Genomic DNA, 20255 nt, shown 5'->3' on the forward strand with positions numbered 1-20255 from the left:
GAGCGACTTCTTCATTGGTTGCCCACCTGAAACATCTGGAAGACTCAAAGATGAAAACACAAAAATCACAGAGGACAAGATTATAATTTATTTCTTCAGAAGAAACCAAAACAAAATGATACACAGAGCTGTAAAAGGGGCACACCACTGACAACATCCATTCCGCACGTAGAAATTACTACACTACGACAACACAAGGCCATATTTCCAATCGTTCTCAAAGTCAGGCTGTAAAAATTTCATCAAAACTTGTACTCAAAGGTAAGCAAACATTTCAGAGCAGCGTTTTATTTTCACAATAGTAATTAATTAAAACACTACAAATCTGGGTCAAGTGTGTCTTTTTTTTGTGGAGGGGGGCACGAGTACATATTAAGATTCGTATAAAATCGTACTAAATTCTCAGTGTTGTGAGCGTCACAATTTATCCACGTTTACAAATAAATGTCAGAATGTATGAAAACCAACACCCAGTGAAAAACAATGATAGTGTTAACCAACTATGGACCAAAATGTCCACCAGAGCTGCCCGAAATTTTCACTTTCCTGCCATTTCAGGGAGTCTTCAAACTCAAAAGTAAACGCAACTTTTTTCCGTCAACGTGAGCCAGTGGGAGAGGTCATGACCCCACATCCTGTGAAAGAGCGGACACTCGAGGTGTCAGGTTTGTGAGGGCCACGGAAGAAGGGCGGCATTGAGTTTGGTCGCCGCCCCTCCCGCTACACACCAAGTCACCTGACACTACATCAGGTGTTTGCTTACCATTTAGTCCGCGAGACGCACAAATTGTGGACCGGATGCTTTTGCAATTAATTTGATCACGTGGCTGCGTCATCGAGGTTGAGTGTAATCAGTAGCTTTGTACACATGCAGACAAAAACATGTCAAACAGCCACCTGAGCCCAAATGTCAAAAAACTTTGAGCGTCCATCTTGGTTGGTGCCTTAAGTCTCCACAATGTAAACTGCTTCATTTAGCCAAGGCAACAAAAACTTGCAAGGCTTGACTCGTTGCAGTTTTTGCTTCACACGCTGCCTTACAAAACCCGTTCAGATTCCCTTGTCCCGAGCTAAGGCTGCTTCCCAGGGAGATAAGCTTGCTTGCTAACCCAAGTGGCCCTTGAATTAGCGCCAACATTTTCTTGTACAACATGACAAATTCAGGTTCTGCCAATCCCCAACACAAACCAACCAATCCCAAAACCCAGGAGTCCTACATCAAAGATGTGAGGAGCTACAGCGGTTTTTCACCTTTGGCACGATGAGAATCTCGTCTCCATCTCGAATTCTGTACGAGTGGAGCGCCCGGAAGCCGCACTTCAACTCCTCCGGTCCCACGACGGCAGCCATTTCTCGGCTGATGTAGAAGAGCCTAATCCCGTTGTTGGGCAGCTGAAGAAGTGCCCTCAGCTGCTTCCTCAGGTTGCCCACCGTCCACTCCAGGCGGAGGCTTACCGCCTCTACTCGGTCGCCCCAGCGGACGTCCACCATTGTGCAACGGGGGGTCAGATCCACGTCGGCCAATGGGGCCAGTTGACCGTACTTGGATACCAGCTCGTTGTACCTGTAGGAGTCAGACCGGTGAGGCTCCACATTTTGGCGCAAACAGCGACCCGCTTTATATGTATGTGACTAATATTTCAGATTTTTTTTTTTCTGATTAGTGATAAATCTCTGACAGACCAGTCCAGTCCAGTCTGACAAATATGTGATCTCCGGGTTCGTTTGTGTCTTTAGTATGTCAAACATGAAGATGCGGGTGAACCGATTCGCATGGGTAAAGACCCAATTCAATGGCTTTGCAGTGCCTGATCAAAATTTGCATTAAAGGTTAAAAATGTCAACGTTGCCACCTCTTCTTATCTGACTAGAACACTCAATATTCCCTCCCCACCGTCTCCTTTCAATTTCCTTTCAGTCCCTCCGCTTGAGACTCGCATTTCATTTTGAGTCTGGTCACTCCTCTTGCAACTAATCCTTCCTGTACAGCTCGCTGGACTCTTTTCATGCTACGCCTGTTTCTCAATGACTTGCAATGTCACACAAGACATTCAAGCAGCGCTGAACCTCTGATGGACAGATTAACTCAACTCCTACGTCAATCACTCAACACCCTCACCAAGCGGTCCGATTCAGTGTCGGTCGTCCACAAGGTGGTGCTGTTTGTATTTACGTACTTCCAGCAGTTATTCAAATGAATGTTTTTGGTCAGCTTCCAGAGTGAAAAAAATAATCTTCCCGCTCAAGTTTTCAGAACTAAGAAAATTTAAAAAGCTATAAATATCTACTTGCTAGCTGGTGTATCCGTTTTCCGTGTATCAGAGAAGTCCCAGTACAAAGAAGTCATTGAGCAGGGAGAGAGAGGTGGCATTGTCCCCACACCAAAGGTTAGTCCCGCCCCCTCAACTACACATTTGCTCCGGACCAACTGGAGGAAGCGAAAATATGGAGTTCTCGCTGTTTTCGCCAAGTTAGTTCATTTTCTTTGTCGTAAAGGTTAGCGTCTGCTGAATTGTGTTACCTTCTATTCAGGTGCTTGTTCTTCATTCATCAGCTGTTGCAAAGCTTATTTCTTTATTTAAGTCTTCCTTTGCACCTGCTAAGCTAGCATTAGCATCTCATGGGCCGCTCTGTACTCGGCAGGATGGATATTTCAAATTGTTTTGACTGTTTTTCCTAAACGGCTGGACATGACGGCAACTTGACCGAAGCCCGACACTTCATTTCTTGGTCAAACCTGTGCGGACGCTCCAGTTCCGGACACTCCTGGTAGTAGCGGATGAAGAACCTCTCAGCAGCTTCCCTGTCGTTGTCAGACACCGCACCCCCGTTCAGCACCGACACATTTGGCAACCTGCAGAGCGGAGGCACTAAGTTAGTAAAAAAATTTAGAAACTGGCATTGGCACCAAAGCTCGGCCTTACTGTGCTAAAAGTAGGTTGCGGCGCTCTTGCGTGTTGTACGGCTTAAACAGCGGAATCCCCATCACTTTCACTTCTTGCAGCTTGGGGAAGAAATTCAGCCTCTCGATGTCCTCCCACTCACTCAGCCCTGAGCCACGGAACACGGTGGCCATTCAGACGGGCAATATGCTGATAGCGCCCCGTCGCCTCTCTCCTGACCTGAGTTGTTGAGGTTGACGCAGCGTAAGTTGGGGAAGAGGCGCTGCAGCGCTTCCCGGGTGTCGCCCACGTGCTCCACGCTGTTGTTGGCCAGCACCAGTTCGCTGAGGCTGGGGTACATCTGCCCGAACTTGCGTACCTCCGCCCAGTCGCGCAGGTGGTTGTCGGTGATCTGCAGCAGGTGGAGGGACGGGCAGGTTGTGCAGGAAAGGGACACGTTGTGGTAGTCGTTCAGGCATAGAAAAAGCTCCGCCAGCCTGGGGGAGAAATCAGGAGCACAAATGAAAGGCAGCTTAGGGACGCGCTCATGTGCTCATCGTTCTACTTACTCGGGCGTGTTTCGTGTGAGCGCGTGCACCGTGTCCCAGCTGACGTGCGTGTTGATGAGGACGAGCCGCCGCACCCGAGCAAACACCTCGGCCATGGGCGGCTCCAGCGCGGCGCCGCTAAGCGGGTTCATGCTCAGGTTGAGGATGTCCAAGTGGGGGACGTTGGAAACAATGGCGCAGATCTGACAAACCCGAGAAAAATCACTGACGTGTTGTAACCATGAAAGTCGTTTGGCTCACCTCGGCCCAGTCGTGGATTTCATTGTAGGACAGGTCCAGCTCCACCACATGGGCACAGAAAGCAGCAATGTCGGACCTGTCGCCCGCTTTTTTGATGCCGCAGTCGTTCAGAACCAGCACGTTGGGCAAGAATAGGTGACCTGCAGATGGGGCGTGCCGGCATTAGGATGAATAGCGCCTCGGAATGGACCGCCGCTAACCTTTGGTGGGCGAGCCAGGCGGGGAAGGCAGCACCACGACGCCCAAGCCTTGGCCGTACGGGAAGTTCTCCGTGTTGTACTTGTCGCTGATGACCTGCACGAAGGTGCGAGCCACCTCTTCATCACAGGACTGGTCCATTCTCTCAGCCCTAAAACATAGTGACCCTTATTATTTCATGTCTTATTCGAGCGCGTTGTCATCGTTTGGACTTTTTATGCACTTGTCAAGTTCATTTCCTCTGGGAAAACTTCATTTGAACTTCGACTGTATGGAGCTCATATTACATTTGGGTTCACGAGGGCCTCTACGGAGAACCGAGCTCACGTGGGCCCCAACGCCGGCAGGGAAAAGGGCTCTAAAAATAGCCCATCAGCGTGATCGCATGAGTGACAAGGAAGTTGAAACGTGAGGAGACGCAAGCGGGCCGCGGTAATGCCGCTCGATGACCTTCGACCGGCCACGTGCCCATTTACAGAACCTGTTGCGTCCGCACCCCCAAATAAGCAAAGACATTTTACAAAATGTATCCACCGACCTGGAGTAAAAACAGGCAATGAAGCCAGTAAAAATGAATTACAGTTCATTTGTGCAACTCACTCACTGTGTGAATATTAGAATCTTTTTGACAGTGCGATGACATCACTCAAAGTCCCTCTCTCTTATCCACCATGATCAGGACTATCGGTTTCAGACAAATCATCTCGCAACGCTCGAATAGCTCGAGTTTGATGTTCCCGTCGTAATAGTTTCTCACAGATCGGCCAAATTTTACCTTTGATGTGTGCAGAGCAAAAAGCAAAGCTGCTTTTCAACGGCGCATCTGATCACATTCCCCTGCTGAGAAAAGACACGCAAAAGTGAAGAAAAGCAGCAGAGAGCAGGGAATGAAAAAATATTTCTGCATATTTGCATACAACCGCCACAAGACGGCGTCCTTGCACCCCCCCCCCCACTACGTGACGAAATGTGATATTATAAGTGAATGGAAGACACTCGGAGGGAAACCTCCTTTCTTCTTGACTGGCAATTATTTTAACAGCTTCCATTATGTTGCAGACAATAGAGCACGGGAGAAAGCTCCTTTATGCCTGATGAACATATGTCAGTTTCTTATGAAGACACAGACATCCATCTTGCACTTGCACTATTTATTGCCTACAAATATTCATTTTGACTATGACTTATTAGTGTCACAGTGGAGGTCATTTAACGACGACAGGTCCCGACTTACGCACACGTTTGGGTTACGTCACCGCTGTCGTAAACCGAAGACTCAAGGGGAAAATAAAACAATTCGTTTTTTGTACAAAGTCGTTGTTTATGCCGAATTGAAACACGAGTCTGACACGTTTGAGGGGAAAAACACATTTTTCGTTTACACGCGAAAATAATCAAGGCCGCGTTAAAAAAAAAAAAAAAATTGAACTGGGTTCGGCAGAAGTCAATCTAATGGTGCTATAACCGAACACCAAGACCTGCGCGGTGTTGATAAATATAGTCAAGAGATAAAACGGTCTTCCAATGCGCCTGCTTTCTCAATAAAGACAAACGACGTAAAAATGTATACTGCTGTTTTTAATTGTGGTGCTTAAAACTACCTTGTCCCGTCATGACATGCAGTGAAATAATTTAATCTTCGGCAAGTGCTCTCGAGTCAACGATGTCAACTTTTTAGCTTCGTACTTTCAAAGCGACATGGTTATTTTTGTGGACATTTTGACTGCACTCACCGTGAGCCCCCCGGAAGACACTCGCTATGTTATGTTTGTGTTTTTCTTTTCGCTGGTGGGCTGTCAGTGGAGAACGGAAGTGACGTTGTTTAAATGGCTTTAAACTTAAACGGGGCTCCTCCTCGCGCAATTTTAAAATAAAACAAAACAACCAAAAAAACGTGGTTAATGTATCTAAAGTTATGCTAACTAGAATGAATGAATAAATATATCCAAATATATGTTTATAGCCAAATTGTATTTGTTGTTTTTCTTTTCACGAGGCGCGTGTCAGCGTAAAGCCACGCCCACCAGAAATAACAGGCGACAAGCATCACGAAATTTACAAACAAAACATAAAAAAAGACGTGTGCAGATGAAAAAAAAACATATAAAAAATAAACATTTAGAAAATCCAAGACGGTGTTTTATATTTGTCTGCTGAGAGTTAGGGTCCACTGTTGTGGAAATGACGTCATGTATTTTCTAAAAGGAGTTTCCATCCTCCTCGCGTTTAATCAAAACAAAACTAAAAAATGTGTTTTTGCAAGCAATAGTTAATAATAAATCAAAATTTCCCCCCCAACAGCTCTAAAACAGTGACTTCATTTTTGCTGCCGCTGTAAACACTGTACCGGAAATACAAAATTTAAAACGGATTTAAACTTGCATGGTTCTCCTCCTCCCGCAACTTCAAAACAAAACAGATTCTAGCGCAAGACACAATACATTAACATAAAACAGTGTAACAGGGAAGACTTGCATGCATACTTGGAATAGTCGTGTAACTGACATTTAGAAATGGGCTAATCCTGGTGTTATGTCATTTTATATACTATATTCTGTGACAACAATATCGTCAACAAAACATAAGACATACTACTTTGGCTGGTTGTGTCACAAGAATATCTTATCCAAGTTTGTGTGTTGGTTTAGAGGAAATTAACCCAGGTGAAAAGGAAGCGAAAAAGTGGGGGTGCCCGAGCAAGCGCTCGCCTAATCCAGAATTATCCTGTGACTCAATCGAGACAGGAGAAAGGATAATCTGTCAGACGCAAAATAAACAAGCAGGGGAACACTATCTGTTCCATTGTAGGTAAAAAGAAAGAACATTTTGTTCCTGTTCCTCTAGCTGTAATTGGACCACAGGTGACCAACATGGCACTCATGAGGTCAGGCTGGCTTTGGAGACAGAGTGAGTACATTGGGTGCTGATGATAACAAACCAAGCGTTACTTATTCTTGGAATGTTCGGTCATGCTTCCCACCGTGTAGCGTCTGTGCTGAAACGCTGGAAGTTGAACTGGTGTGACCTCTGGGTGGATGGCAGCTTTTGCTTCTACAAGAGCGACAGCCGTCGAGAGCTGGTGCACCGCGTCAACCTCAAGCTCACATGCGCAGATGTGCGCTGCGGCCTAGAATGTCAAGGTAGAGCATTATTGTTTGTCCTTAATGGCAACATGATGCTAAAAGTGTTTTTTTTTTTTTTTTTTTGCTCGTAGGGGTGACGCCACCTGAGACGAACCCCCGCGAGAACATCATCGTGGTGCAATTCAAGGACAGCTCAACGATGAACCTGTGCGCCAACAGCGAGGATGAGTCCATGTAGGTATCGCAGAGTTCACCGCAGAGCCTCTTTGACCGCTGTTGCTAACCTAAGCAGCAGCACCTATTGAAACACAAGCAAACTGCCTCGAAGACAGAGATACAGTATCGTACTCGTAGAATGCAAACAGACACAAGAGTTGACTGCGCATTTGAACCCAGTTGCTAAACAAAACAGCAGCACCTACCCCCCAAAAAAACAACACCAACTAACATCATCCAAATTGCCATTAAACAGAACAAGTAGCAGCTTAAAATAATGTGCAATAAAAACAGCAAACCATCACCATTGTCCATTATGTACTGTTGTTTTTGTTCCCTTTTTTCAGCGCATGGAAACTGACCATACTGGAGACCAGGAGGAACCCGGTAAGATCCACATTCTTTGGTTCGCTTATTTGGGGTGTATAAAAAGTGTGACTTGAGATTGCGTTTTCTCACCGGCAGGTGTTCATGTACGATCCCTACAATGATTCCTATGAGGCCATACCCCTTAACCACTTTCACACATTCTATGTAACGCCAGGAACAGGTACAGTCTGCTCTGTTGAGAGTTCAGAGTCAAAAGTTCTAATGTTCCTACTTCCAAGCAGTCTGTAATGCAGCATTAAAGGCCGGTTTAGCCCAATAAAGTGATTATCATTGCCGTCTGCTCCCCAGGCACCCACCAGTTGATCGTCCAGAGGGACGGAGCATTTGACCACCTCGCCATGGGATTACTGGCAGGCATAGCAACGGGAGCGGCCATGCGCTCCTTCCTCTGGGCGCCCATGTTCTTCTGCTGAGACGAGTCAATTCTGCACCTTTAGCTTAAACATTCATATGAGATCAGAGGCACATTTAGCTTAACAATTCATACGAGATCAGGAGGCTCTTTTGTAACTTCAGTTTGCTTTTGGTCGTTGCTACTCATGTGCAATTAGGCTTTCTCCCGTGTGGTCGCTGCAGCTATGTGATTGTTTTTCTGGCTTGTGTTTAAAGTACAAATCATGAACCAAATGCGTTTAAGTGCTTGTTTTTATTATTATTAGTGATCATGTCTTAGCCCACCATCAGAGTTGTTTTAGCAGTGCTACAAAGATCATGTACAGATTTTGGTGTAATCTTGGCATAACTAATGGTCCTACAAAAAAAGTTCATTTGAACAGCAAAGCTTGTGGGGGACTAACAATTCTTCACAGTGCATCTTCAGAGTCTGCACACAAGTCAAAATCCACTTTTAGCCCTCCTCGTGTACTGGAGCATCGCTAGTAAGAACTGGTCGTATCGTTCTCAGCAACTCCTTATTAAGCAAACACAAGAAGCCTAACCATGATTTCCAGACCATTACCGATTGTCTTTTGTGATTGACGCTTTTGGAAAAGCAATCGTTACTCCTCTTTGCGCATGGCGCCACTGTGTCCATTGGCTTTGCCGCTGTCTAACTTTCCCTCTGCCCGGAGCCTGCGGATCAGGTCGTGGGGGCCCTTGCCCATCAGGGCCGACGGGTATCGGTAGGAGCCCCCCAGGCGGTCCCACAGCGTGAAGTACTGGCCGTAGTTGTAGTCAAAGAACAGGTGGTGGTCGGTGTGATGCGCCGAGCCATTGATGACACCCGTTATGGCGCTGGGAACGCGGTAGTCGCCATCGTGGATGGAAATGGTCCAGATGTTGACAAAGACATAGAGGACCAAGTAGAGCACCTTGTGGAGCGGGAAGAGAAAAGGGTAGATGTGGTACGGGAGACCCTGCATGAAGCCGTCAACCGGGTGGAAGGCGTGGCTGGCGAATGGCGTAGGGATCTTCCACACGTGATGTGGCTTGTGAAAGAGCTGTGGACAACGCAAGACAACAAAGCAGTTTGACATCAGGAATAGTTGATGACAGATTCATATAGTATCGTTCTAATTACATCAATCTGACATGAATTGGAATACTTCATATTGAGATAGATATTTGAAGAAATGGATAAGTTGAGGGCAAAGTTAACTCCGCCCCTAACTGATGAAATACAGTACATTATGTCTCTGTTACTTCAAAATAGAGCAAATTCATGTTGTCACCTTATAAATAAGCTTATGATGTAGGAAGCGGTGAATCCAATAAATGCACATGTCGGTGAAAAGTAGGAAAGAGATCATACTCAGGAAGAGCCCGGTCCAACCTGCAAGTGCACAAGATCCATCAGCACCGATAAACATCGTGTGATTGAACCCAGAAACAACATTAGAGCGTACCCAAGGGAGAGTCGTGGACATTGTCGTACACTTTGCTGTATCCTCGGACTTCGGCAAAAAACAAGGCCACGGTGGGAATGCTGATCCACGGCAGAGAGGTCAGAGCGTATTTGATCTCCCTCCGAACCTGATTCTGGGGGAGGAAATTGGAAATAAAACAGGGAAGAAACCAGGTAAAACATGGAAGAAAGGATGTGAGTACCTCTAAGAAGTGGGGATGTTTCATGAGGTCGTGGTCAAAGACGAAGTAGTAGCTGAGGGCCCCCAAACTCAGGTAGAGGATCGTCGCCCCAAGGTTGGTCACCACCAGGAGGCTTAGGATCTGCCGCAGGGCGCCGTCCTCGGACCAAGACGCCGGGTACACGTACGGCGTGAAGACGTAATAGTCGGCCACGTTCAGCACGAGATCCATGGCCGAACCTGAATATGTTTATGAAAAATTAAAGTGCAAGTTGGTTAAGTATTTATTTACCTGTGATAAAGCAATAAGAAATAAAAAATATTATTAAAAAAAGAATAGTTTGCATTTTCTAATTTTGCCAAATCAAGCTGATTTATCTCTTGTACTAAACATAGGATACAGTCGTATCAAAATAACACATGATTGTTTTAATATTTTGGATTTGTCAAAAATTGTGAGCAAATTCTTCAGACATGAACAATTTTCTTGTCGGTCTAATGCACCAAAGTATACGTTACACAAGCACAAATATATAAAAAAAGCATGACTTAATAATTTAATAACACAAAATATTAGTTATTTAATGAATAACTGTACCTGGTGTTGGTTACTTTCCTTAGGACAGGAACAACATTGAAAGGTACAGCTCCGTGCTATAACCAGACAATAACCAATCAATGAAGAGTGGTGAGTGATGTCACCCAAAGGTTGTCCAATGAGCGCCCAGCATTTAGTCATATCAGCTTCGGTGTCTTTCGTGATTGGCCAATTGGGTGATCTGCTCATTGCGAAAGGCTTCCGCGATGCCCCTTGCCTTAGCTGGACCCGAGCTCAAACGCCCATCAAAATGTTACCATAAAGTGACATTAAAAGGTCCACTTCAACACTTTAACTTAGAAGAAGAGGGACCACCTACAAGATCCCGGTGGACGTATTTTATTACAGATTCTTATGCTCATATTGTCTACAAACAAGGCTCCTAAAAAAACGGAGCACCGTCCACAAACATAACAGTTTAAGCGTGGCTTCGTGCAAAATACAGTTGTGTCACACGGTAGAACATAAACTCATTGATGGTGACAAGGGATTACGCCTTCCACTCAATTCGGCGACATTTAATGCCTCCCAGTAGTTTGTTTATTGTGCGCATTCATGTCGTTTGCACAACAGCCCTAAAAAAAACCCAACAAAAACAATGGCATTAAAATTCCACTAGGTGTCACAATTGCTCCACAAAAATCATATTGCTGTAGCACTGCACAACAAATATGGTCAAGTAGCCATAGGGTCAAGCCATTAACCCTGAATGGCATCACGATGACGTCATCACAAAGTCTATTAGCCATATGACTGTGATGTAGAGCAATATGCCCTCTTCTGGGTGTCATCATGACTATGGGTTAGAGTCATTTTGCCCTGCCGATATCATTGGCACAAATCATCGTAGTCGTTCGACTATGAACTAGAGCCGCAACTGGCAGGATCTTAACGAAAGCTCAAATTAAGTGGGGACTATTATCTTGTCGGCACCAATGTGGCACTGAAACCACCAAATTGAGAAGAAAATGGAGCCCACGGACAAGTACTCCCTAAAACAAAATGTGCAACTCCTCCAGTATCAGACGGAGAGGTTTAGACAGCTATGGACGAAGGGGAGTGAATGTTTCGAAGAGTTCAAGCATTACTACAACCAGCTCAATGAAGAGTGGCAAACCCAGTGGCTGACTAGGGAGGAGACCATAGCATCCTCCCTGAGGAACCTGGAGGTGGACTATATCCAATTGTTAGAGGAATATACCAAAGTGTACAACAGTAGGGAGGCCAATGAAAGGATTCTACTCCAAACCAATGCTGACTTACACAAGCGTAATTTAGATCTCAAGCAATACCACATGCAACTTAACCAAGTGTGGCAAAGCCGCTGGATGAAACGGGAAAAAAGCATCGCCTCCCAAGTGCAATATCTGGAAGCGGACAATAGGATACTGGTGATGGAAAAAGCCGAGCTGTCTCACCGGATGCAGGCCAACGAAAAGATGTTCTTGAAAACCAAGGCCGAATTGTACAAAACCAATTTAGAGCTGGAGAAACTAAAAGCTTCCAAAGATTCTCTGTCTATGGAAATGTCAGACAAGGAGGTGAGCTGGAACCGAGAGAAAGGCAAACTGCTGAGAGAACGACAAGAGCTTCTTGACCAAATCAAGACCTTTGATCACCTGATCCTGCGTGTGGTATGTGTACATGAGTTCTAGGTCAGATTATTATTATATATTTTTGATTAAATCACTAATATTTGAATAAGGGGGTAGTAAACGTTTTAAATCCACTGTATATTTGAGATTCAACCACCATTGCTCATGTGCCTGATTTTTTACCTTCAGGAAATTGCTGTCAGAGCGATGGAGGAATGGACAAAGATGAAGCAGGGCGACAACAGAACCGACTCTGAGGACAAAGAGTGCATCAGGCAGTGGGAGGAAGCAAGGCAAGGAGGCGATGACAAGCTAGAAGGGAGCCACAACACCGAGTACCAGGCCACTTGTGAAGAGGAGCAATATGTGGAGGAAGATGAAGGAGATGGGGAGGCAGCCATGCAAGAGAGTTATGAGGGCCAAGAGAGTGAAGACAGCGAGGAGGAAGAAGAAAGCGACGAGGACACAGAGAGCGATGAGGACACAGAGAGCGACGAGGAAGAAGAGAGCGACGAGGAAGAGGAGGGCGACGAGGAGGCAGAGAACAAGGGAGGGCGTGACTGTAAAGGCGACAACGGAGAGTGGGAAGACTGTGACGACAACGAGTGGGAAGACTGCGATGCCGACGACGACAAGGTGGACGATGACCGGGAGGAGGAGAAAGAGGACGACGGAGACGAAGGGGACAGAGAATATGATGAAGAGGATGACCATGAGGAAGGGCAAGAGGATGACCAAGACGAGGAGGAAGAGGATGACCAAGATGACGTGGAAGAGGATGACCAAGATGACGTGGAAGAAGATGACCAAATGGACGTAGAAGAGGAAGGCCAAGATGGTGACCGCGAGGAAGGAGATGAAGGTGACCAGGATAAAAACACAGTAGAAGAGGAAGGAAATGACTCAAAGGCTGACGTGGAAAATGCTGAGCAGGAGGAAAACCAAGACAAGAAAGACGACAAACCGGCTGAAGAGGAAGGCGGGGAGGGGGCTGCCAAGGAGGAGGAGCTGCAAGAAAACAAAAGCCAGGTTGGAGAAGAGACTAACAAGGAGGTTGAAGCGACACAAGACGGCCAAAGTATCAGCGAGGGCCCGGAGAAGGAAGAGAGTCCCAAGGAAGAGAGCGGCGCCACCGAGGAAGAGGCGGCTGAACAGAGCGCTGCTACATTAGGGGCTGAAGAGAGTGCCACGGTGGAAGAGGGGGAGAAACCAGACACTGGACAAGAGAGCATCACGGAGGTGGTCAGTCAAGAGAGTGCCCAGCCAGTCGAGGAAGAAGGGAGTGGCGCCCAGGAAAAGGAGGCAGAGGGCAAGGAAGACAGCAAAGAGGGGGAAAAAGAGGGTAAGAAAGACAGTGGAAAGGAAGAGGGGGAGAGTGTCGCTGAGGAGACGACGAAAGGGGAGCAAGAGCGCGCCCAGGCAGATGAGGGGAGTGTCGCCGAGAAGACACAAGGAGAGGAAAGTGTCACAGAGGCGGGCGAGGAAGATACTGTCAAGGTAGAAGAGAAGGAGGAGAGCAAAGTGAGTGATGATGCAAAGGCGCAAGAAGCAGGTTCTGCTCAAGACCAAGTGAGCCAGGAAGGGGAGGTGGCGGCGCTGGCGGTGGTGGCAGCGGCGGCGGTGGCGGCGGCGGACGACATGAGGGAGAGCGCTCAACAGGAGGCACAAGAGAAAGACCAAGACGTGAAGGAGAGCGCTCAACAGGAGCCGGAAGAGAGTGGCAAGCAGCAAGATAAAGACCAAGCCCAGGTGGCCCAGGAAGACCAAGCCCAGGTGGCCCAGGAAGACCAAGGCCAGAGCTTGGTGGAGGCCCAAGACAAAGACAGAGGCCCAAAAGACCAGGGCGAGGAAGAAAAGGCCAAGACGGAAGAGGGAAATGATACCGGGGTGGAAGGGAGTGATGCCAAGGAGGAAGAGAAGAAAGGAGGCGCAAAGGAAGAAAGCCTTACCGAGGAAGTTCAACAGGTCATCTGCCCGCCGCCACCGGAGGAGGAGGCCAGAGACGCGCCCAAGGAAGACGTTGCTGCTGACGGCGGCGAAAAAATCTGTGCCGCGGCGCCAGAGGACACAAAGGAACAAGAAGGCTTCGCCATGGAGATGGTGAAAGAGGGCGAGAGAAGGGAGAGCTATTTTGAACGAATGATTAGCCGCCTCACCAAGAAAGACAAAGAGGAGAGGCGAGAGCGGGTCCGGCGGGAGGTGGAGCGCATAGAACAGGAGAAGAGGGAACGTCTCCGCAAGGAAGATGAGAAGAAAGAAGAGAAGAGGAGGAGAAAGGAAAACAGGAAAGAAGAGGAGGCCAGAGAGAGGGAGGACAGGAGATCCAAATAAGAGACAGAGATGACAAGCTTTCCACTCCGATGAGGTAGACGCTGCCGTTCTGTGCCTGGATTTGATGAAAGTTGGAGTCTTCTTTTTTTTGGGGGGGGGGGGGGGGTCGAGGGCAATCACTTTCCAATCTGCCCAGAGGAGAAAAAGAAATCAAATTTGACAACGAGGTAATGAACCCGTGAAGCCATTATCTTAGATAACCCCTTTCAAAGATACTGATGGAAATTCTATTCAACATAGCTGGCTGATTTCTCCATTTGCGAGCTGCGATGCTGGCTTGAGTAACCCTTTCCATCACCTTCAGCTAATAAAGTCAGATTCACCTCATCCGGATAGACAAAGTTGTTTTTTTTATCATCCGTGGCTCCACCTCCAATCAACTAAGGCATCCCACCTGGCTCTTAACTCTGACACCTTGACTTCACAGTCTACATGATACCACTTTACGTCAACAACTCCGTCAAACACCAAAACATTTCCAGATCTTGCAGACCACTTGCTGACTTTATTGTCGAGACACCGGAGAGGCTCGAGTAGGCCCAGAACTCCCACTCACCCTCCTGAAATCCACAACGCTGCGTCTCTTAACATCAGCAATCTTGTTAGGCATCACTGTTATGGATTGTCCACGAACATCACTCAATGCTACCTCATGAAAAGTGATTATTCTGAATATATCAAAAAACAAAAACAAAGGCCACATTGCTCAAACAGGTTGAAAAGGAGCAAACGTACTTACTACTACTTATACTTATTTTGTTCGGAACGTACTTGGTCCTTGAAAATACACGGAAATGGCCCGTGGCACTAAAACATTTGGAGACTGCTGCGTTTATTTAAAAATGTCCAAATAAATGTGTGCATTGTTGGAACTCACCACTCACCGATGACGAGTTAGCGGTTAGCGGTGGTCGCTCACAGAGGACAAATACGAACCTTACTGTCGGTGTCAGCTTAAGATCTTTGGATTGTAGTCAGGAAGAGCACATTCTCTCATGTGATCATTTGACCGGAAAAGGGAGAAAGCGGCAGCGAATGTGATGTTTGCTAAAAACCCTTGTTCTCTCATCATGTGGCCACTGGATCTGTTTGAACCTGAAATTAACCATCATCGCCTGGGGCTTGGAACACATCAATTTTGAAAGTTTGAAATGTGAAGCCCATGTGATATTTATCAGCGCGTCGGCCTTTATTTGTTGCGCGCCTCCTTGTGTATTCATGACATGAATAATGCTGCGAATGCTAATCAGATGGTAGAGCTGAGAGCGGTCCCAAAGCAAAGCATCCATCCCCCTGGAAAAGCAATCATCCTTCTTAGCGCCAACCGAGCGGCCCCCTAGACAAGATTGCACTTGAGGAGTGCGCCCTCTCCATTTTGCATAGTGCCGGACGAACCACGGGCACTGATTAGAAGCATCCTCCCCGCTGATAGAAGCTTTGTGCCTTGATTTTAATGAACTGCTTCACATTAGCCAGGAACTTCTCGGCACACTTGCCTCTACTTGCCCTCTTGCAGTGAGGATGGAAGAAAAAAAAAACAGGCCAAACTCCCGTGGGGGATAAAAATTAATAAATCAACGGTCATAGCTGTAAACAGCCGGCCAGGCCGGGCCGGGCCAGGCACACTCTTGAGCCAAGACAAAAATATTGACAAGGTGTCTGCGAGCCATCATATTATCTCGCCCGGGGTCGCTGCCGGCAAAATAGCCAACGCTGGAGGCAGGCGGTGGCGTGGAGGGGCAAAGATGCCAATGTTTGCACAACTCCACCATTGTGGACTGATGTGCCATCATCCGCTCACCACCATAACTTGGCTAACGCTGTTAGCGCGATAATGATCGATTCACATTATGAAATCAGCATGGCGCCAACAGCCACACACTAGTTGCTCTGAAATGGCCAAAAACACAACGCTGAAAAGGTGTCCTTGGATCCGAACAAGGCAACTCGTAAAATTGGCAAAAATGCTTGGCGGGCCTTATTTTAAGCCGTCTTGGTATGTCCTCCTTGCCAGTAGATGGCGCTACATTTTGACACGATAGCAAATTATTTTTTACAAATTGACATCCTTGTGTTAAATATATTTTCTTTTAACGTATTAACACTGTCGGAAAGCGAATAACCCACATTTGGGGGTGAACGCACGTACATCATTGGAGAATGCATCCACCAAGAATTCAAAGCGACGCCGAGGATATCGAGACGATGGATCTTGATAAATGCTGGCGCCCCAAAATGTCACATGGCGACCAAATACGCCTGATGACAAGCGCAGATAAGTCAACCGCGTGAATGCAGCAGCGGCGGCATAAATCAAAGCACATTAATGTCTAAGTGACAGTCACATCAGCCCACCCCCGAGTGACACTCACTCATATACGCATAATAATGCATAATAATGCATAATAATGCATAATAATGATATGCAACACCACAAGTAAATGAATCAACTTAGCAGCTGTCATTTAAGGTGAAGAAATGAGACGTTTACACCAAATACTAAAGGGGCATCAGACCTAGCTTATATTTAGTGTTTGAGTACCTGAGGCCCAAGTCTGGATGAAGCTGGGCCTCACTATTCCACACGGAAGAACGTACACATATTTTTTTCGCCCATTCATGCTTTCGGACGAGGTCCCCGGTGTGAAGGTTTCGTGGCACTCCTGGACAAAAAAACAAAAAGTGAATTTGCACCTTGTCAAAATAGAAGATAATTGAACCCCCAGGATTTTTTTTGCTTCTGCCTTTCTGGGTCTGGCTGAGCTCAAATGTTTAGTTGTAAACAAACAAACAAAAAAAAAAGAGTCCTGGAATACGGTTGTATTTTTCAGTAAGGTTTCCTAGCATTGGACGACCTAAAAATGGCAGCATCTTGAAAAGAAAAAATGGACAAAAATGAAGCCCTCGGAAAAAATGCTTCCAACATTTCATTTAATTGGTGAGCATTAATTAAGAATCACAAATGATTCCAAATCTAAAGAGCAATTTGGGAGTAGTTTTCCTACAGTAGTTGTATTTTTGTCCACCGTTAAAAGAAAGTAAAAGTGGCGCCAGGTCATTGGGCTAAGAGTAGTACGATAAACGCTAACATAGCAGCCGGGCCAAAGGGACACTTTCAGTTCAGAGCTTCTCTCTGCCTTATTGCTCTTGATGTCTTTCAGAGGCTCGCCTGCCTTCAGTCCCAGCGCTGCACCGTGCTTCCTATCACTGCGGCACAGTTGCGGCTGCTTGCTGCTGCTGTATCAAAAAAAAAAAAAAAAGCAGAAAAAAAAACCAAGACCACAATAAACCAAACAGCCAGCCAAATAGGACAGTCTCAAATAATGTCGCTGAGCAAGGTACAGCGGCGCATCACTGGCCAAAGGAGATAAACACAGTTTTTTGTATCCTACCCAACATGGGCAAAAGTATTGGGACACAGGGCTACCAGAAACTGGAAGAAATTTGGCAGCAAAAAAACAGCCCCAGGCATTCTTGGAAGGCATTTCCAAAATGGAGCTATGTTGGCTTAGCGCCGTTTCGGTTCTTGCTCATCCCAAAGGTGTCTGATGGAGCACTTCTTAGCTGGACTCATCCAAGCGTGTCTTTGCTTTGTTCACTTGGCGTAGAAAAAAAAAAAAGAAACGGACTATACGTGTGTGTATATATATTGGAAAGTTCCGTGGTGACAATTTGAGGCCATTAAAGTGAGAGTCTTTCAGGGACTGACTGCATTTTTTAACCTTGAAGTGAAAACATCCAAATAAGCAAGCCTACTGAGGAAAAATAAGATATCTCAGGAGAGCCTTCATATTTTTTATTTTTTTTTGTTAAAGCAAGTGAAGCAGAAATGCCCTCCAGGTCAAAAGGTGAGAGGCCAGGCTTTATCTGAAGGTGTTGGAATATTTTTCCTCCTTGGCATATCACACGTTACATTCAGCGCATTGAAATTGGAGGCCAGCCGAGGTGGCGTGGAGATCCCAAAAATGCGGGCGCGAGGTGAACGCAGGTGCCAGGCGTGTGTGATGAGAAAAACATTGGCGTGATGGAAAGGTGTATCTTATTCAGGAGTGACCGTGGACACTTGGCTTCTAAACAAGTTATCTGAGGTGCTTTCAAAAAAGGCTCCAATTGCGGTTCAAGGGCTGTTTTCTCATGTGTGCCATCCAAAACAAGAGTGAAATTCAAATCAAAGTTTGACGAGCCGAGCCGTCCGTATAATGTCCTCTGATGCCATTCCTCCATTACTCTTTCTAAGATTTGACTCTAAAGCGAGACCTTCCTTTTCACATCAGTGCACCCATCAGTCGTCATCTTTCCAAATCGCTACGTTTGGTCATAAAAGGACACGACGTTTCGGGTTGTTTTGCTTGCAGAAAATATCCTTTCATATATATTAAAAATATTAAGGCTATTCTTTTGTTTGGACAGGGAAGCTGTGTTTATTTACGCTTCGCTAGTCACCAAATTACTGATTCACAATTTTGTGGGTGGAACACAAAATGTCAGAAATTTACGAACCCCCCCATCTTTTTGTGCTATGTTTCAAAACACCAGGATGCCCCCAATCAAGCAAATAATTGCCATTTGACAACTTGAAGCTTCTTCTTGGAAGAATTGTTCAATATCTGCCAAACTGCTGATTTCGGTTGAGGGTCAGTGGCGTAGCTATAGGGGGGTGGCCCATGGGCACTACCCCCCCGCCCCAGAAATATTGGCCCATCCAACCCATTTTGAAGGGGCGATACTGTCTCACGATCAATGCAGAGTATAGTTTTCATTACCATGGCAACCGCTGACAGAGGAACTTGTTGAGCCTCCCTCAGAGCCCAAAAAAAACAAAACTATCAAATGCAAATAAAGTTTTGGATAAATCGGAGTGTGATGGGGATGAATGGACCTGGATGCTCTTTCTCTGTCCCCAATCTCTTTTCATTTACCGCCGGCGGTTGGAGGATATGCTGCTCATCATTAATCAGCAAGACAAATGAATTCCCGCCAGTGTGGCGCAAGAGGAAGCCAGAGAAGAAGGAGAAAGGGAGGGGGCGGGGCCTATAAATCAAACCCGCTTTGATTAATTCACCTTGCTATATAGAGGACGTGGCAAATAGGATCAATCAGTTTGAGATTTGGGATTCTTACCTCGTTGTCGCCCGGCTGCCGCTAACTTCGTCTGCAAAATGGCCATGAAAGCGCAAGCAGCATATCCAAGAGATCAAAAGTAAAAAAAAAAATCAATTAAGACCATGTTTCAATAGTGGTGAAATAAATGTAGAAAATATTAAATTCAGTTTTCTCATAACACTAACTATGGACAAAGTGAGAAAACAAGGAACGTTCCGTGAAGATTTGATGCACCAAGCAAGCAAGCAAACAAACAAATGAATGTTAGCTTTGCATAAATGTAAATGACCACTGGAGGAATTAATAGAAACTATGAGAATGAATATCAAAAGGCTGCATCTACATAGTGGAAGCACATCAAATATGGATTTGTGCATTAAGCATCCTTGTGTGGTTCAACTAAAGGCCGCTCATTAATCTTGGTCCGGCCTGACTGACACCGCACATTTGCCCTTTTAAATAGAAATGAGCTTTTAAAGAAGGATTTGGTGCATGTTTTGTTTAGTTTAACTTGAAACCACTTTGCCTATGTGGGAGAGAAAATGTTTTTATTATGACAATGGGGGCAGCGCTCGAGTAGAGACAGCCAGAGAGCCATAGTCCTTTTCTACAAAACCGGTCGAGAGACCCAGCTGCTTTTTAGACTGAAGATTACGTTTGACCCGAGTCGGAGCGAGGCCACGGTGTGAAGTTTGGCCTTGAGGCTGCTCCTCCTTTTGTGCCCTGCAGCTGAAAATGTGCCCTGTTATCGTTGTGCTCAGCGAGCACATCACAAGGTCTTCCCGGAGGCTAAAACCTGGAGAAAGTTCCATTCCCCCGGATTCCCGGCGGACTCCGGGGGTCATCGCGTTGATCGCCGGCCGGGCGCATAGATACTCCACTCACAGGCTTAGGGTGGATAAAACGTGGCGAGGCCTCCAATGTCGCCCGGCAAAGCCGCTTGAAGATTTACCATTCCTTCGCTGACCATGGCCCTTCGGTTGTATTTAGCCGACGCGGCCGCTAGCTATTGCTTATACGACTGAC

General features: G+C 46.3%; 4 protein-coding genes and 1 long non-coding RNA gene across 7 annotated transcripts; 2 read left to right on the forward strand and 3 right to left on the reverse strand.

The window, feature by feature from the left end:
- Positions 1–65: 65 nt before the first annotated feature.
- On the reverse strand, positions 66–5733 carry LOC119133460 (tubulin-specific chaperone cofactor E-like protein). The gene is made up of 9 exons (XM_037269333.1): positions 5623–5733; positions 4665–4729; positions 3892–4040; positions 3692–3831; positions 3452–3633; positions 3123–3379; positions 2925–3051; positions 2738–2854; positions 66–1564 (listed from the first exon to the last, which is right to left on the reverse strand). Exons 3-9 carry the CDS (start codon positions 4028–4030, stop codon positions 1219–1221), a joined length of 1308 nt encoding a protein of 435 aa, XP_037125228.1. The 5' UTR covers positions 4031–4040; positions 4665–4729; positions 5623–5733; the 3' UTR covers positions 66–1218.
- On the forward strand, positions 2420–8205 carry plekhb1 (pleckstrin homology domain containing B1). 3 transcript variants are annotated; one of them, XM_037269340.1, is made up of 6 exons: positions 2420–2470; positions 6877–7029; positions 7104–7206; positions 7536–7575; positions 7654–7741; positions 7864–8205. In XM_037269340.1, the coding sequence occupies exons 1-6, from the start codon at positions 2446–2448 to the stop codon at positions 7989–7991; spliced, it is 537 nt and encodes a 178-aa protein (XP_037125235.1). In that variant the 5' UTR covers positions 2420–2445; the 3' UTR covers positions 7992–8205. The 3 variants fall into 3 exon arrangements, with proteins under 3 accessions (XP_037125235.1, XP_037125234.1, XP_037125233.1); XM_037269339.1 differs by lacking the exon at positions 2420–2470 and adding an exon at positions 6662–6796 and having other exon boundaries at positions 7654–7744; positions 7867–8205; XM_037269338.1 differs by lacking the exon at positions 2420–2470 and adding an exon at positions 6662–6796.
- LOC119133466 lies at positions 6028–7661 on the reverse strand. Its single transcript, XR_005100138.1, has 2 exons — positions 7116–7661; positions 6028–7016 (listed from the first exon to the last, which is right to left on the reverse strand). It is a non-coding gene; the product is annotated as an uncharacterized LOC119133466 (long non-coding RNA).
- Positions 8206–10304, reverse strand: sc5d (sterol-C5-desaturase). The gene is made up of 5 exons (XM_037269336.1): positions 10201–10304; positions 9625–9842; positions 9423–9555; positions 9249–9349; positions 8206–9017 (listed from the first exon to the last, which is right to left on the reverse strand). The coding sequence occupies exons 2-5, from the start codon at positions 9832–9834 to the stop codon at positions 8577–8579; spliced, it is 885 nt and encodes a 294-aa protein (XP_037125231.1). The 5' UTR covers positions 9835–9842; positions 10201–10304; the 3' UTR covers positions 8206–8576.
- An 864-nt stretch (positions 10305–11168) lies between these two features.
- On the forward strand, positions 11169–14126 carry LOC119133894 (spore wall protein 2-like). Its single transcript, XM_037270090.1, has 2 exons — positions 11169–11834; positions 11985–14126. The coding sequence occupies exons 1-2, from the start codon at positions 11169–11171 to the stop codon at positions 14124–14126; spliced, it is 2808 nt and encodes a 935-aa protein (XP_037125985.1).
- Positions 14127–20255: the final 6129 nt, after the last annotated feature.

This window comes from Syngnathus acus, chromosome 14, assembly GCF_901709675.1.
Source record: "Syngnathus acus chromosome 14, fSynAcu1.2, whole genome shotgun sequence".
NCBI lineage: Eukaryota > Metazoa > Chordata > Actinopteri > Syngnathiformes > Syngnathidae > Syngnathus > Syngnathus acus.